The sequence below is a fragment of the Microplitis mediator genome, chromosome 2, assembly GCF_029852145.1.
Source record: "Microplitis mediator isolate UGA2020A chromosome 2, iyMicMedi2.1, whole genome shotgun sequence".
NCBI classification, from domain to species: domain Eukaryota; kingdom Metazoa; phylum Arthropoda; class Insecta; order Hymenoptera; family Braconidae; genus Microplitis; species Microplitis mediator.
This window is the reverse complement of record NC_079970.1, coordinates 6,255,217-6,269,863: the sequence shown is the minus strand read 5'-3', so window position 1 is coordinate 6,269,863 and position 14,647 is coordinate 6,255,217. Positions and strand designations below refer to the sequence as shown.

At 32.2% G+C, this 14,647-nt stretch overlaps 2 protein-coding genes and 1 long non-coding RNA gene across 6 annotated transcripts; 1 reads left to right on the top strand and 2 right to left on the bottom strand.

Annotated features, from left to right (window-relative positions):
- Positions 1-321: 321 nt before the first annotated feature.
- On the bottom strand, positions 322-7,694 carry LOC130678409 (uncharacterized). 4 transcript variants are annotated; one of them, XR_008991816.1, is made up of 6 exons: positions 7,616-7,694; positions 3,746-3,895; positions 1,534-3,617; positions 1,145-1,440; positions 420-795; positions 322-336 (listed from the first exon to the last, which is right to left on the bottom strand). XR_008991816.1 is itself a non-coding variant. In XM_057485573.1 (3 exons), the coding sequence occupies exons 1-3, from the start codon at positions 7,685-7,687 to the stop codon at positions 3,531-3,533; spliced, it is 309 nt and encodes a 102-aa protein (XP_057341556.1). In that variant the 5' UTR covers positions 7,688-7,694; the 3' UTR covers positions 3,347-3,530. The 4 variants fall into 4 exon arrangements, 1 of the variants encoding a protein (XP_057341556.1); XR_008991817.1 differs by having other exon boundaries at positions 424-795; positions 1,145-3,617; XR_008991815.1 differs by having other exon boundaries at positions 420-3,617.
- Positions 7,695-11,732: 4,038 nt separating this feature from the next.
- LOC130678410 (uncharacterized) lies at positions 11,733-13,983 on the bottom strand. Its single transcript, XR_008991818.1, has 2 exons — positions 13,472-13,983; positions 11,733-12,287 (listed from the first exon to the last, which is right to left on the bottom strand). It is a non-coding gene; the product is annotated as an uncharacterized LOC130678410 (long non-coding RNA).
- LOC130678406 (carbohydrate sulfotransferase 4-like) lies at positions 12,143-13,501 on the top strand. Its single transcript, XM_057485569.1, has 4 exons — positions 12,143-12,338; positions 12,520-12,718; positions 12,792-12,971; positions 13,043-13,501. Exons 1-4 carry the CDS (start codon positions 12,143-12,145, stop codon positions 13,116-13,118), a joined length of 651 nt encoding a protein of 216 aa, XP_057341552.1. The 3' UTR covers positions 13,119-13,501.
- Positions 13,984-14,647: the final 664 nt, after the last annotated feature.

Here is a 14,647-nt window from a genome sequence, read left to right as displayed (position 1 = left end):
AATGAGAGACTCGGCGAGACTGTTTTAGAATCTCTTAATGAGAGACTCTGCGAGACTGTTTTAAAGTCTCTGAATGAGAGACTGAGGATCAACTCTTAAAATATTTTTATACAAATAATTAAAAATACAATATAGTTTTATATTAATAGTTTTTATTATTAAATATTACATTTAAAATTAATTAAAATTTTCTTATACAGGAGTATAATGCATTATTATTTTACTCATTACTTACACTACTATTTGCTTTTTCAATAGATACTTTCTGATAATGTATAGTCTTTAAAAATTTTAAAACATGTTCCATACACATGATAGCCTATGCAGTAATTAATGCTAAAATAAATAAATGTATGAAAAATTAAAATGAAAATAAACAATAATAAATTATTGTTATAGAAATGAATGCAAATACTTACTTACAGGCAATGATGAACAAAGTTCGCACGTGGTACTAATACTATTATCGGAAACTGAAATATAACATGATTTACTGATTTCATCGATTTCTGATGTTTTATTGTCATCTCGAATTGTATCGGCTACTATCTCATCGTCATCTGTGTAATTATCTTTATCTTCGCAATTTTTTTCAAGTAAACTCGATAAAAGTTCTTCATTATAATATTTCTCAGTTTGCTTACAAGCTTTTTGAGATAATAGTTTGAATTTACTAAAACTTTTTTTCTCTGCAATATTTTTGTTGAATTGTTTTTTTTTCGAGTTTCTTGTTGCTTTATCAATGATGTTCCCATCTTTCCCCAACATTTATTTTTTCTAATTCTTCTTTAGACCCTATGAATATGAACAGAGATTTCATTAAATAGATAGAGAAAATAGAGAAAAAAAAAATTTTTTTAATCTTTACGAAGTTGTGAAAATTATTTTTCTCACCTCCGGGCGGAAAGCGTCAACTTTCGTCCCGCTGTGCAAAACGAAGTTGCCGCTTTCCGCCTCCGTCGAGGAGAAAAATAGTATACATTCCTCGGGAAGTAAATAAGAAAGCCTCAGATCACATGTTTGTTGACCTCGGCTTCGCCTCGGCCAACAATTACATGTGATCTGAGACATTTCTTACTTTACTTCCCTCGGTGTGTAATATACTATTGTTATATTACAAGTTTTACTATTTTTAATAACTTACTGATGTATCGGAGAATCTTCGTTTGAGACTTCGATTTTCCCCATTTCACTATAGTACAATATCCCCTACTTCTGCTGTAACGTCTGGGCTCGATGGAATGCAAATGTCTTTTTCGTTAATAACAGACTTTTGCAAGGTTTTAATCCAAAAAACTAAAACGAACATTTTTTTAACACTGTGAAACACAACACGATATCCACTGATATTTCAAGCAAACTATCCGATTCGAAGGTTCAGTTCGGAATGAATCTTTAAAATATTATTTTCTGGACACAAACCTACAAATTTACACCAACCTACGAAAATATTGTACGTGTAAAAATATTACTGCCTAATGTAGTACCAATTTTATTATATGTACATACACTATTGTTCGTAGATAAACGTACCCTACTTATAAAATTTTTGTTACTGTTTGGTCTTGTTGAAGAGATAAATTTTAAAGCTGTTGGGAAATTCCCAGTTTTTAGTCTCTGTAAGTCTCGTGTTGGGAGACTAAATGTTTGCTGGGAAATTTTACAGTCTCTAGTCTCTCCAAGTCTCGTGTTGAAAGACTACATGTTTGCTTAAAAAATTTTACAGTCTGTAAGTTGTCTCTTTAAGTCTCGTGTTGGGAGACTTAATGTTTGCTGGGAAATTTTATAGTCTGAGTCTTTCATAGTCTCTGAATGAGAGACTCTGGGAGACTCAAAGAGACCATGTGAAACACGATTGTCTGCTGGTCTTTAAAATGGAGACTCAGAGAGACTCAGGAAGATTCAGAGAGACTCAGCAAGACTCAGCGAGCCTTCTAGAGACTCTCAGAGACTCAGAGAGACTTGAATTTTTCGTCTCGGGTTGCTTGGGTTTTTTTTTATTATATACATAATAGAGTATACTTTTTTATTATTAATTTTATACTTTATACATATTTCTGATTAAAAATACTGAAAACGATAATATTTTACAAGTTTTATTATAAGAGGATTCTGATGATTAATTTTTATTAATAATTCATAATTTATAATTGATAATCTTGACTGATTATTATAAATCTATGTATATTTTGTATGCGTTAATTTTATAATTTTGTTAAAGCGGCCTTAAATGAAAGCTCTGTCCATACTTGTAACTATTGAGAAAACTCACAATATGTTAAAAATGTATGTATATAAAACTATATATGTGGAGGATGCAATTTGCTGATAATAATAAAGTCTAAGTGATAAATATCTTAAAAAATTTGAAATACTGATATAAAGTTATATATGTAGTAAACTATATGACAAGAAAGTGAGAGCCTTATCATGATTTTGGAGCTGTGATAATTTGGAGGAATATATTAGAGTCCAAAATAATTGTAAATTTTTATCTTAGAAAGCAATTATGCGATGTATGTTTAGTCGTAAATATTGACTTAACTATCAGTGTTATCGTAAAAATGTATGGAACGTTTTTATAGTAAATTTAATTCTCTACACAAGAGATCCTTAGCACTAAATCTCTAGAATCGATATTTTGGAAGATACCGAGATAACAACAGAGCATTCCCGGGTCAAAAATAAAACTTGATTTAGACTTGGTTTACCAAGTCGAAATTTGGAGCAGTTTTTCACAGACCAACTCGACTTTTTTTGCGGAGATATGAAGCACAATGAGTTTTCGCCTTGGTTTATACTTAACTGGCTTTCTTAGTCACGATTCAAGACACAAAAGTTGAAATCAAGTCGAAATTGACTTGGTTTAGACCTATTCTACTTAAAATATAAGGCGAAAAAGTCTAAACTAAGGTGAAATAATTTTTATATATTAATGCGAAAGTAAGGCGAATAAATAACTTTTTTTCGACTTGATTCAGCAAGTCAAAAGTAAGGTGGATGTCTATCGTGCTCGAAGTAAAGACGAATAAGTTCAAACTAAGATCAAAAAATATGAATAAGTTGAAATAAGTTGAAACTAAGATGAAAAAAGTTCAAAAAGTTGAAAAAAATTTAGTTTCAGTCGAAAACGTCGACATCTTATCGAAAAATCGTCGGCAAATCGATAGCTTCAAAAGAAAATAAAGTGAAGCAAGTCTAAATCAAGTTTTATTTTTGACCCGGGTCATAATACAACAAATTTATGAAAAATTTATGACTGATGAAAATAATGATAAAAAATACAAGTAAAATAAATCCAAGGAAAGAGGAAAATTTTGATGGTTAAATTTTAGCGCTCAGTTAATATTTTTAAGCCAAAATAGAATTTTAGTTTTTTATCAGATACAATTTTTGAATTAACAAAATGTATTATTAATTTAAAAAAAAAAAATAAAATGAAATTGTTGAAAGAAGATCTGTCAATATTCACTTTGCCAACGGTCTCATATATATATGTATATATTACGTGCTCAATTTTGAAGTAATCCTCATTCTTTTATACAATGTCCAGAATCCAACACGCCTGAATAACATCTGTAACCTTTACAACAATAGTATCCTTGAATTGCATGGCACTGAAAAAAAAATTTTTAAATGCGTTAGATTTTATCGAACTATTATTGGACGAATTTGAACATATGAAAATTTGTATTTTCAATAAGTTGTTAATTGTTGTCTCAAACGTTGATTCTTTTGAACTCACCCATTTGTTCAGACAGCCTTGAGTGTCTTCATTTTCCCAGCACTGTGAATTGGCATTGACACCAGTCAAAGCCAACAATCCAACTAAGGATAAAATCATCAAGAAAAATAGTTTCGACATCTTTTCAATCAAGTATTCGATTGATAGGAACTGTAATCGAAATTTTATTTTTATTCTATTAAAACTGAAAAAATTGTATAAAACTCTGCATAAAAATAACCGAGTCGAAATCTAAGGAATACTTTGAACCTAAATGAGCATTGAAAACTTATATTAAATTTTTTAGGACATAATAATTGTTAAAGCTTGAAATGAACCCGAGTCGAAATTTCAGGTCTGTTTCGATCGTAATCATAGGAGTTTTGTCCCATTCTGACATAGTTACGATCAAATCAGACCTGAAATAATAATAATGTGAAATATAATAATAACAGTAATATTAGGGGAAGATGATGCTGTCTGCTAGGGCATCTGACAGTTCACCAGGAGGTGCCCCGGCCGCAGGTGAGCCGGGACCAGACACTGGAAGAGCTTATGACGTACTGAAAGAGGTCAGATGCGGACTAGTCAGGGGAGAATCCAGTAGGTACCTCTCGAAACTCTCATCTAGCCGATCCACCACAACGACTGACGGGTCGCCAAGGCGGTGTCCCGGTCGCGGAGAACCAGGGACCAGTCTGGGGTAAGGCCTTGGCGAAGACTGGGGGCAGGTCAGCCATTATGGTGCGCTCGGTAAGGAGAGAATACCCGAAAGGACTCTCCAGAGTAGATGTGGTCCGCTATAACTACTGACGAGTCACAAGGTGATGCCCCGGTCGCAAGTGAACCGGGACCAGACTCAGGAAGACCTTGTGACGAACTGGCAAAAGGTCAGTCATTAGAGCGCGACCCACTTAGAGCGTCAGAGTATTGACAACATGCGAGAGAGAATAGCAATTGAATCTGTGTAAATACCGAAAGTAACCCAGGTTGTAATTTACTTAGACCTGAGTTTGTTGGTGGAGTGCTGGTGGTCTGCGGCTGGATGTCACGGTCACACCAGTGCGGGGTGAGCTGATGCAGATGAAAGATGACCACGAGCTGCTGATTACTCTGGATGCTGCGTACTTGTTTCTTGATGGTAATAATTGCTCGCTAAACTAGGATTAATTGGAACTGAACGGTTATTATTTTCACTGTGTTTAAGAAAGGATTGAGTAAACTGATATTTGTAAACTGCTGCGAAGCTGGTCAGGAAAATTGACAATTCGGAAGCACTTGATGTGCTCGGTACGAGAGGTCAGAGAATGACTGACTGGTGACAACGGCAACGAGTTGGTGCAGACTGCCAGTATGCTAACAAAAGGTTCACAAAACTGGTTTGGAAGTTTCTCGAGTTTTCCATTTTCCTAAGAGCGTGAGAAAGTTCTGTAAAATTATTTATAATAAAAAGTTATGTATAAAAAAAAGGGAACGAAATCTGGCGACCAAATGTTCGCGTAGAAGAGCTGCGTATGCGGGTGAAAGGCTCGCGCTGTGTACGGAAAGGATTAACTTTTATGGCCCCGAACCCGGGACGGTCATAAAAGTAGGTACACGGGCGATGTTGCGAGTAGCGCAGAGCTGAAATATTTAGTTTAAAGAGAAAGAATTATAATTTTGAATATTTTATTTTATTTCTGAAATGCACAGTTGTTAGTTTCTTATAACAATTATTTAATTAATTTTTTGATGTATCAATTTTCAACAGAAGCAAAATTTTTATTTTTTTTTTACTCTGGATCGTATTTGGAGATAGGATTTTATAGTTTCAAGGTCAGGAGAGGTGACTCTTATTCGTTTTATAGAGATATAATCACACTACACACTTAGATATTACACATACGCTTAACTTATGAAATATAAATTATTAAATATTTTCGCCCTACCCAAGATTCAAACCTATAACGCTCGCCAGACTATTGTTTTACCCTCTACGCCACGGCCGATAAATTTGGATCTTGTCTGAGGTGGGTTATAAGTTAGTCGTAAAATAATAATAAGTCATGATAATAATAATAATGAATAAGTTAAAGAATAATAATAATGGTACACCTTTTGATAACCTTTACGATTAAAACGGTACTGCTCAGGTCTGGTTTAATCGTACATTTATTTTTCCAAACCGTCATCTACCCCGGGTCAAAAATAAAACTTGATTTAGACTTGGTTTACCAAGTCGAAATTGGGAGCCGTTTTTCACAAGACAAACTCGACTTTTTTTAACTAGCTTACATAGTCACGATTTAAGACGAAAAAGTTGAAATCAAGTCGAAATTGACTTGGTTTAGACTTATTCGACTTAAATTATAAGACAAAAAAGTCAAAACTAAGGTGAAATAATTTGTATATATAAAGGCGGAAGTAAGGCGAATATATAACTTATTTTCGACTTGGTTTAGCAAGTCAAAAGTAAGGTTAATGACTATCGTGCTCGAAGCAAAGGCGAATAAGTTCAAACTACCCGGGAAAAAATGATCAGTCCTGACCATGCCTGTTCATGTATGATCAGGCCTGAAATTAGACCTGATCATACCTGTTCATGTATGATCAGACCTGAGATTAGACATGATCAGGCCTGATCATACCTATCCATGCCTGTTCATGTCTGAGGCGTTAAATACACTCAGGCCTGATCATACCTGTCCATGTCTGTTCATGCCTGACCATGTCTGTTCATGTCTGAAGCGTTATATGCGTTCAGGCCTGATCATACCTGTCCATGTCTGTTCATGCATGTCCATGTCTGTTAATGTCTGAAGCGTTGAACAAGCTCAGGCCTGATCAGGCCTGTTCATGCCTGGTTATGTCTGTTCATAGATATAAAATTTTTTGACCAAGAATCTATCACGTATAACCCGGAAAAAAAGGATCAGACCTGATCAGGCATGAGTCTTAAGACTTTCAGTACTTGAAGTTCGTACGAGACCTACTTTTCAACTCAATCTCTTAGGTCAACAGGTAACGAGGCGAACTTTCAAGCGCAAGGTCCACGGTTCGAATCCTAGACACTCCCATATTTTTTATTTTTTTTTTTCATTTTTATAGAAATAATCATATATAATTGTATATAGTTATGCATAATTATACATAATTATATAGGACCATTTTTTATATATAATCGTTTTACCAGAATAGGCATGAACAGACCTGATCAGACCTGCACATGCCTGATCAGGCCTGGCCAGGCATGGTCATTTTTCATGTCTGATCAGGCCTGAAGACTCATGCCTGCTCATGTCTGATCAGGCCTGAACATTTTTTCCCGAGTATGATAAAAAAATATGAATAAGTTGAAATAAGTTGAAACTAAGATGAAAAAATATGAATAAGTTGAAGTAAGTTGCAACTATGATGAAAAAAGTTCAAAAAGTTGAAAAAAATTTAATTTAAGTCGAAAAAGTCGAGATCTTATCGAAAAATCGTCGGCAAATCGATCACTTCGAAAGAAAATAAGGTGAAGCGAGCTTGAATCAAGTTTTATTTTTGACCCGGGACGCTCAAAACAGGTCTCGTTTTAGGCGGTAAATGAGACTTCAAAGGGTTCGGAAACTTTTACGATTAAAACAGACTTGAGATTTCGACTCGGGAACCAACGTAGACTTACAAAGACTGGAGTTTGACCTACTCAGATTTATGGAGGTATGAATTAGACCTACTTTGACATTAATCGTGAAACGATAGACGACATCTAGCAGAGTATTTAAGTCAATTACAAATTATAAAATTCCATGTAGTTGGGTTAGTTATTTGTCATTTAAAAGTAAACTTTTTATTAGTATAAAAATAAAATAACAGATATTAATAATAATTAAGAAAAATGATTACGATGAAAAAAAAATTTATACTAACATTTGTCCAGAGATACAATCTTACGATTCGCTGTTGAATGTAATGAATATCTTTAATCAGGAAAATGCGCATTTATATACCGATATCTGATCATGCATTAAATAAGCTTGAATGTCACATTAGCTATTAATTTTAATATGTAAATGCTGACAAGCACAAATTATTTATTATAAACGAGCTATTGAATATATGTATGAATCAAATTAACATCTACAAATGATGAAATTTTCTGTTTAAAAAAATTCTTTTGCTCCAAAAAAATTTATTTTTGAAGCGGAATTGAAAATTTCTTGGTTTAAGAAAAAAAATTCTTGGCTACAGAAAATAAGTCATCTCTTGCCAAAAAATCAACGTTTTGAACGAAAAAAAAGTTTAACTTCTTCACACACACACACACACACACACACACACACACACACACACACACACACACACACACACACACACACACACACACACACACACACACACACACACACACACACACACACACACACACACACACACACACACACACACACACACACACACACACACACACACACACACACACACACACATACATACATACATACATACATACATACATACATACATACAGACATCGCCCTGAAAATGTCAGAATAGCATCCTAGCACCTTCAAATGTCGACATGATGAAAACCCGGTTTTTGAAAATCGGGGTGAAATCAATAACTTCCCGAATTTTTTGAAAATCATCGATTTTCTCAGCGGGAAGTTAAAAATCTGGCTCCGAAATGAAGCACCCTAATATAGATATATTCTAATTTATGATAATAAGATTTATAAGTTGTGGCGTCATGTATTTTGTTTATTTATTTAGCAATCTTGATGACTTATTAATGGAAAAAGGCGGTCGACCAATGAGAAGTGTTCTTATTGCTGGCTGGAGAACCGGAAGTTCTTTTACTAGTGCCATTATTAATTCACATCCTGCTAATTTTTATTTAGACGAACCACTGCAGGACTTTAGTCATGTGCGCATTCGAGGTCCCCTATTAGTTAATGCTGCAATTAAAAATATTTATACATTTTTTAATTGTAAATTTGATAAATTACGTAAGTTGAAATTTATCTCTTCATGTGACGTTCTTTCGGCTGACGTATGATTATAATTTACAGTTTTCATTTGAATAAATGACAATTATTTAACGTTAATTTATGAAAATTTTGGTAGCAGATTAACTGAGAGGCGAATTTGAAAAAGAAATAACATAATTGCACGATTGTGCGTAGAACACCTTATAGATTTCGTCAAACCCGACCAATGGGTTTACAATGACAATCAAGGTTTGTGGCCGCATTGTGTTAATCAAAGAGACTTATGCTCGGATCCAATATTTTTAACTGCAGTTTGTCGGTTGTATCCTTTACAACAGATGAAATTTACTCGGCTGCCATTAGAATCTGCTCAATTGTTACTGGAGGACAAGCAGTAATCTTTTTAATTATTATGCAATTCTATATGAATATAAGTATTAATTAATTTTCGAATACTTTTAATTCTAGCCTGGGAGCCCGCATGATTTTATTAGTGAGAGATCCACGAGGAATCATGCAATCGCGTGGACGACTTGAATGGTGTCAATATTCTACTGATTGCTCAGATCCACAAGTTCTGTGTAACGATATGGTATCAGATCATAAAGTTGCCGTCGAGCTTAAAAAAAAATATCCACATACTTTCAAGTACGACATTTGAAAAATTATAATTTTTGCATCCTTCAGCATAAAGCGAAAGAAATGTTTGAATTTTATGGTCTGAACTTTCATTCGAATGTGGAAAAGTTTTTGGAAACACATACTATAAATACTTCAGGCAATAGTTACAGTTCGTTCCGTGATTTAAAAAGGGCGCCTATTCACTGGCGGAATGATTTGAATTTTACAGAAGTTGAAGAAATTCAACGTGCCTGTTCAACTGCAATGAAACTGTGGGGGTACGTTCTAGCTGTCAACGAAACTCACCAAAAGGAATTTAACCCAATTGTTGATAATTATCGACCATTTTAATACGTGAATCGTTTATTCGAGAAACCCCATAAGTCATGTTTTTTACGAAATTAGGTTTTTTGCATTTTTGGGTTCTTTGGATGTTCCTCCATAGAAATCAATCAAAATATGAATCAAATCAGCGTTTAATAAGAAATTAACGTGTTTACAGCAATTTCATTTAATTGAGAAACCCCATAAGTCAATGACTCAAATAAACATATGCAGTTTTAGTTTTACAGAAATCGTTTTTTTTTTTTTTTATTTAAAATTCGCGCTTTTTTGGGAAATTTATTTCAAATGTTGTTTTATTGTTGACTGTTATATGACTAATTATAATCTTCAAATTAATTATAATTTTTTGTAATTTTTGAGTTTCAGAGTTCAAATACATATTTAATACTTCATTTTATCAGTGAGTGTAATGAATGATTTGAGTGGAAACATTTAAAAAAACAATGATTTTATAACTTTTTTTTCCGTTTGGTTGAGAAGCCCCATAAGTCAATCAACTTTAAATGATTTTTTTAAGTAGTTTCTGTTAAAAAATTAAATTTTTCTTGTTGAAATCTTTTTCAAAGACGCTAAAATTTTTGTATTCAATTATTAATTTATTATTTTAATGTAAAGTTTTTCCAAAAAAATGTTTTTCGTGTTTCCTGAAAAATTTTGTTTTCTTGACTTATAGGGTTTCTCAAATAAACGATTTACATAGTTTGACCTTAGTTGTATATACCACATGAAAATATATCAAAAGGGCATTTAATATGATACCATAGTTGTTATTATTTTAGCATAACACTTTGGACTTTATTACTTTTGTAATTTCTATTGTAAAATTGCCGAGGGATTTAAATAAATAAATATTTATAACTTTAATTTCGAGTAAAATTGATTTTTATTTAAATTTGAGGGCTCTGAAATAAAACAAATTACTCAATATCGCAATAAACAAAACTGATAATAAAATTATTGATATATGGCGGTGATAAGAAGAAATCTTCATATGTAAATATATAATTAATGTGTATGTAAATGTTTAAATCATCATAATAAGTAAATTTAAATTAAATTATTTAACAATAAATGAATAATTAATATGAATAGTTGTTGTCAACAGTCTGTAGAATAAAATCACCAGAAAATTTGTACAGTGAATAAGAAAATTAAAATAATAATTGTTAAATCTGATTGTTGGGTATTTTAATTTAAAACATTTTATTATTACAATATTTGAATATGACTTTAAGATTTAATACATTGTTGAATTTTTGTCTTTACTTTATCAGAAACAACGCTCGGATAAATAAATAATGTTAATTTGTGTATTAATTTTAATATATATTTATTATCACCGTTTATTTTTTATAAAGCATTAGTAGAGGGGAAAATATCGATAGACTGTCGTTCGAAAAGCTGTTCCTATTGTAAAATATATTTTTTATTGACTGTTGTAATATTTGTTTAATATTTAAGATCACAAATTTATCGGTATATCAGCACTACGTTGGCTTACAAGTTTTATTTAAAATTTCTATAATGATTTAATGGCCCGAGGTGTACTTAGCAGTACCAAGTACAATTTATTATGTTTGGAATTTCGTAAACAAATAAAGTAATTAAATAGTTGTAATTTAGATAAACGTTAGCTATTTTTAGGGAGCCTAATGGTTTGTCGATCAGTTAGTACGTACCTTAAACAGAACGAACACCATTCATAGCTTTGATATTTAATTTTAAATAAATTATTTCATTATTTGGATCTGCAGTAGAGTAACGTAGAATAAAATGACAACGGAAAAGTTCAGATGTAAGTGAAAGTGAATGTAATCGGCTCATTAACATTAATTGTAATTTATTTAAATTATTTTCATAATTTATTTACAGCAATTGCGATATCCAGAGGAATAGGTTTTGTTCTCTTTGTTCTTATGTTCTTTTGCTTCTTTGTATTAGTTTTTGATCCTCGTAATAAAATTATTGAGTACCAGCCACAGCCAATTATATCAGTGAGTGAAGAATTTATCGTCATTTTATTTAGATATTTAATATAATTAAAAAAATAAATTATTTTCTGTCATACAAAAACATCGTGCAATATCAAGTGATTTCAAAATCTATTTATTGAGAATAGTTATCGGTTGCTTTACAAAATTTCCGTACGATCAATATTAAAAATTTATATTCAATGCATAGTAATGCAATTAATTGTATTCTATTACTGTATGTGATAAAAAATTTCTCAAATAAAATATAAAATCGATCCATTTTTTTTTTAAAGGAAGGAAATCGTTTGACAAAGATTCAGAATATCGTTGATCAGCGATGACGTGACATCGAACAGGAAATGGAAAATTACGAGTTCCCCAATGGAAAATTTAGTCGCAATATAAGATATTATATAGATTTTATTTTACTATATAGTTATGATATTTAAAAATTGAGGCGTTATGTTTTTCTTTTTTATTTCTGTAGCAATCTTGATGATTTGTTGATAAAAAGAGGTGGAAGGCCAATGAGAAGTGTTCTTGTTGCTGGCTGGAGAACCGGAAGTTCTTTTACTAGTGCCATTATTAATTCACATCCAGCTAATTTTTATTATGCCGAACCACTGCAGGACTTTGGTGATATACGGATACGAGGTCCCCTGTTAGTAGATGCTGCAATTAAAAATATTCATGCATTTTTCAATTGTGAATATAATAAATTGCGTGAGTTAAAATTCTTATTTATGTGTGGCGTCTAATGTAGCTACAATATGACTAATATTTCAAAGTTTTCGCTCAAATATATAAGATATTTTTAGCGTTAGAACAGTGGAAATTTCGGAAGAAATTCTACTGTGTTAGATAAATTTAAAAATCAAGAACATAATTATTCGATTGTGTGTAGAACACTTTATAGATTTCGGTGCATCGTTGCCATGGGTTTACGATAAAAATCAAGGATTATCGTCCTACTGTAAAAATCAAAGAGATTTGTGCTCGGATCCAGTATTTTTAACAGCAGTTTGTCAGCTATATCCATTTCAATCGATGAAACTAAATGCGCTACCACTGGAATATGCTCAATTGTTACTGGAGGACGAATAGTAATGTATTTAATTATTTTTAGTTACATATCTATATGATTATTAATCAATTATTCAATATTTTCGATCGTAGCCTGGGAGTTCGCATGATTTTATTAGTAAGAGATCCACGAGGAACAATGCAATCGCGTAGGCGACTTGAATGGTGTCAAAATTCTACTGATTGCTCAGATCCAAAAGTTCTGTGTAACGACATGGTATCAGATTATAAAGTCGCCGCCAAGCTTAAAAAAAAATATCCACATGCTTTCAAGTACGACATTTAAAAAATTCTAAATTCTGCATCGATTATTAATTCATCTATTTGATAAATTTATTTTCTAGAGTCGTACGGTGTATGAAGATCTATCTCTCGATCCTCAGCATAAAGCGAAAGAAATGTTTGAATTTTATGGTCTGAACTTTCATTCAAATGTGAAAAAGTTTTTGGAAACACATACTATAGCTATTTTCGATACGTAGGATTAAAAAGAGGGTTTGCGGCATGCTTGGATTGGCGACACAAGTCTTGGGTTATGCCGCATTCTCAACGAGAACGAGTACATACATCTTTCTCGCACGAGCGAAGCAAGTGCGAGAGAGATGTAGGTACGAGTTCTCGTTGTGAATGTAACATATCCCTAGACGAGTGTTGACAATACATGCATACCGTATCCCTCTTTTTAATCCTTTGTATCGAACAATATTTTTTATAACGACTGCCTTTAAAGTTTAATCGAGAGGAATTCAATCATTTAGAGAATAAAAAATTACCTTCTAAATATAAACAATTGTACAAGTGTAAATAATAACAATCTATTCATGTTTTATTTTTCAATTGAATTCTATTAATTAGTTTATTAATTTTATTAATTAAAATCTCTGACTGTTTTTAATAATGTGAAAATTTTTATTGAACGATTAATAATATGATAATAATATTATTTTCACAATACAAACACACAAGTTATGATATTCAATAAGAATAAGAAACATATGATCACTATGCAGGTTTCCAATTGTCGTCTTTCTATTTGCGCATGTGCGAATTTCAGGATAAATGCGACAGTAGGAGTATATGGAGAAAAAAGTATCACTATCTTTTTCTAACTCGAGTGAACGACGGTTGCTAGGTAATTTGTATACATTTCCTATAGGCAATTACTTTTCAGCACAGTAAAATCATGCTGAAAAGTCCAACAGCTGATTTTTCGACATCGTTCTATAGTTTCGTCGAGCTATCGAGAGAAAGACCTATTTTACTCGCGCCACACGACGCTCGAATATTGAACTTTAAAGGCAGCAGTTATAAAAAAAATAATTCAGGCGATAATTTCAGTTCATTCCGGGATTCAAAAAAGGCGCCTGTTCAATGGCGTAATGAAATGAATTTTACAGAAGTTGAAGAAATTCAACGTGTTTGTTCAACTGCAATGAAACTATGGGGGTACGTTTTAGCTGTCAACGAAACTCACCAAAAGGAATTTAATCCAATTGTTGATAATTATCGACCATTTTAAGACATAATGTGACTTCAGTTCTACATACCGCGAGAACAGATGTCAAAAAGGCATATTACATTCATAACTTTTATTTTTAACTTCCCGCTAAGAAAATTGTAAATTTTCAAAAATTCGGGAAGTTATTGGTTTCGGTCCGATTTACAAAAATCGAATTTTCATCAGATGTCGACGTTTTGAGGTCCTAGGAAGCTATTCTGACTATTTTCAGAATGATGTCCGAGTGTATGTATGTATGTATGTATGTACGTACGTACGTACACAGAAAAAAAGGATATCTTGGCGCAAGAAATTTTTTCTTGCCGCAAGAATATTTTTTGCAATTTTGAATGAAAACGAAAATTTTCTTGGTTCAAGAATAAAATTTTCTTAAATTTAGTCATCTTGGCATAAGATTTTTTTTTTATTCAACCGATATAATATATGTTTC

Excerpts from the sequence above, each read along its gene's own strand:
- LOC130678409 (XM_057485573.1), bottom strand. The coding sequence starts at position 7,687 with ATGCGCATTTTCCTGATTAAAGATATTCATTACATTCAACAGCGAATC. Across the intron at positions 3,896-7,615 it reads GATTGTATCTCTGGACAAAT|TTCCTATCAATCGAATACTT; the intron begins GTTAGTATAAAT and ends TTTCGATTACAG. Across the intron at positions 3,618-3,745 it reads AAGGCTGTCTGAACAAATGG|TGCCATGCAATTCAAGGATA; the intron begins GTGAGTTCAAAA and ends TTTTTTTTTCAG.
- LOC130678406 (XM_057485569.1), top strand. The coding sequence starts at position 12,143 with ATGAGAAGTGTTCTTGTTGCTGGCTGGAGAACCGGAAGTTCTTTTACT. Across the intron at positions 12,339-12,519 it reads TTGTGAATATAATAAATTGC|AACACTTTATAGATTTCGGT; the intron begins GTGAGTTAAAAT and ends GATTGTGTGTAG. Across the intron at positions 12,719-12,791 it reads TTGTTACTGGAGGACGAATA|CCTGGGAGTTCGCATGATTT; the intron begins GTAATGTATTTA and ends TTTCGATCGTAG.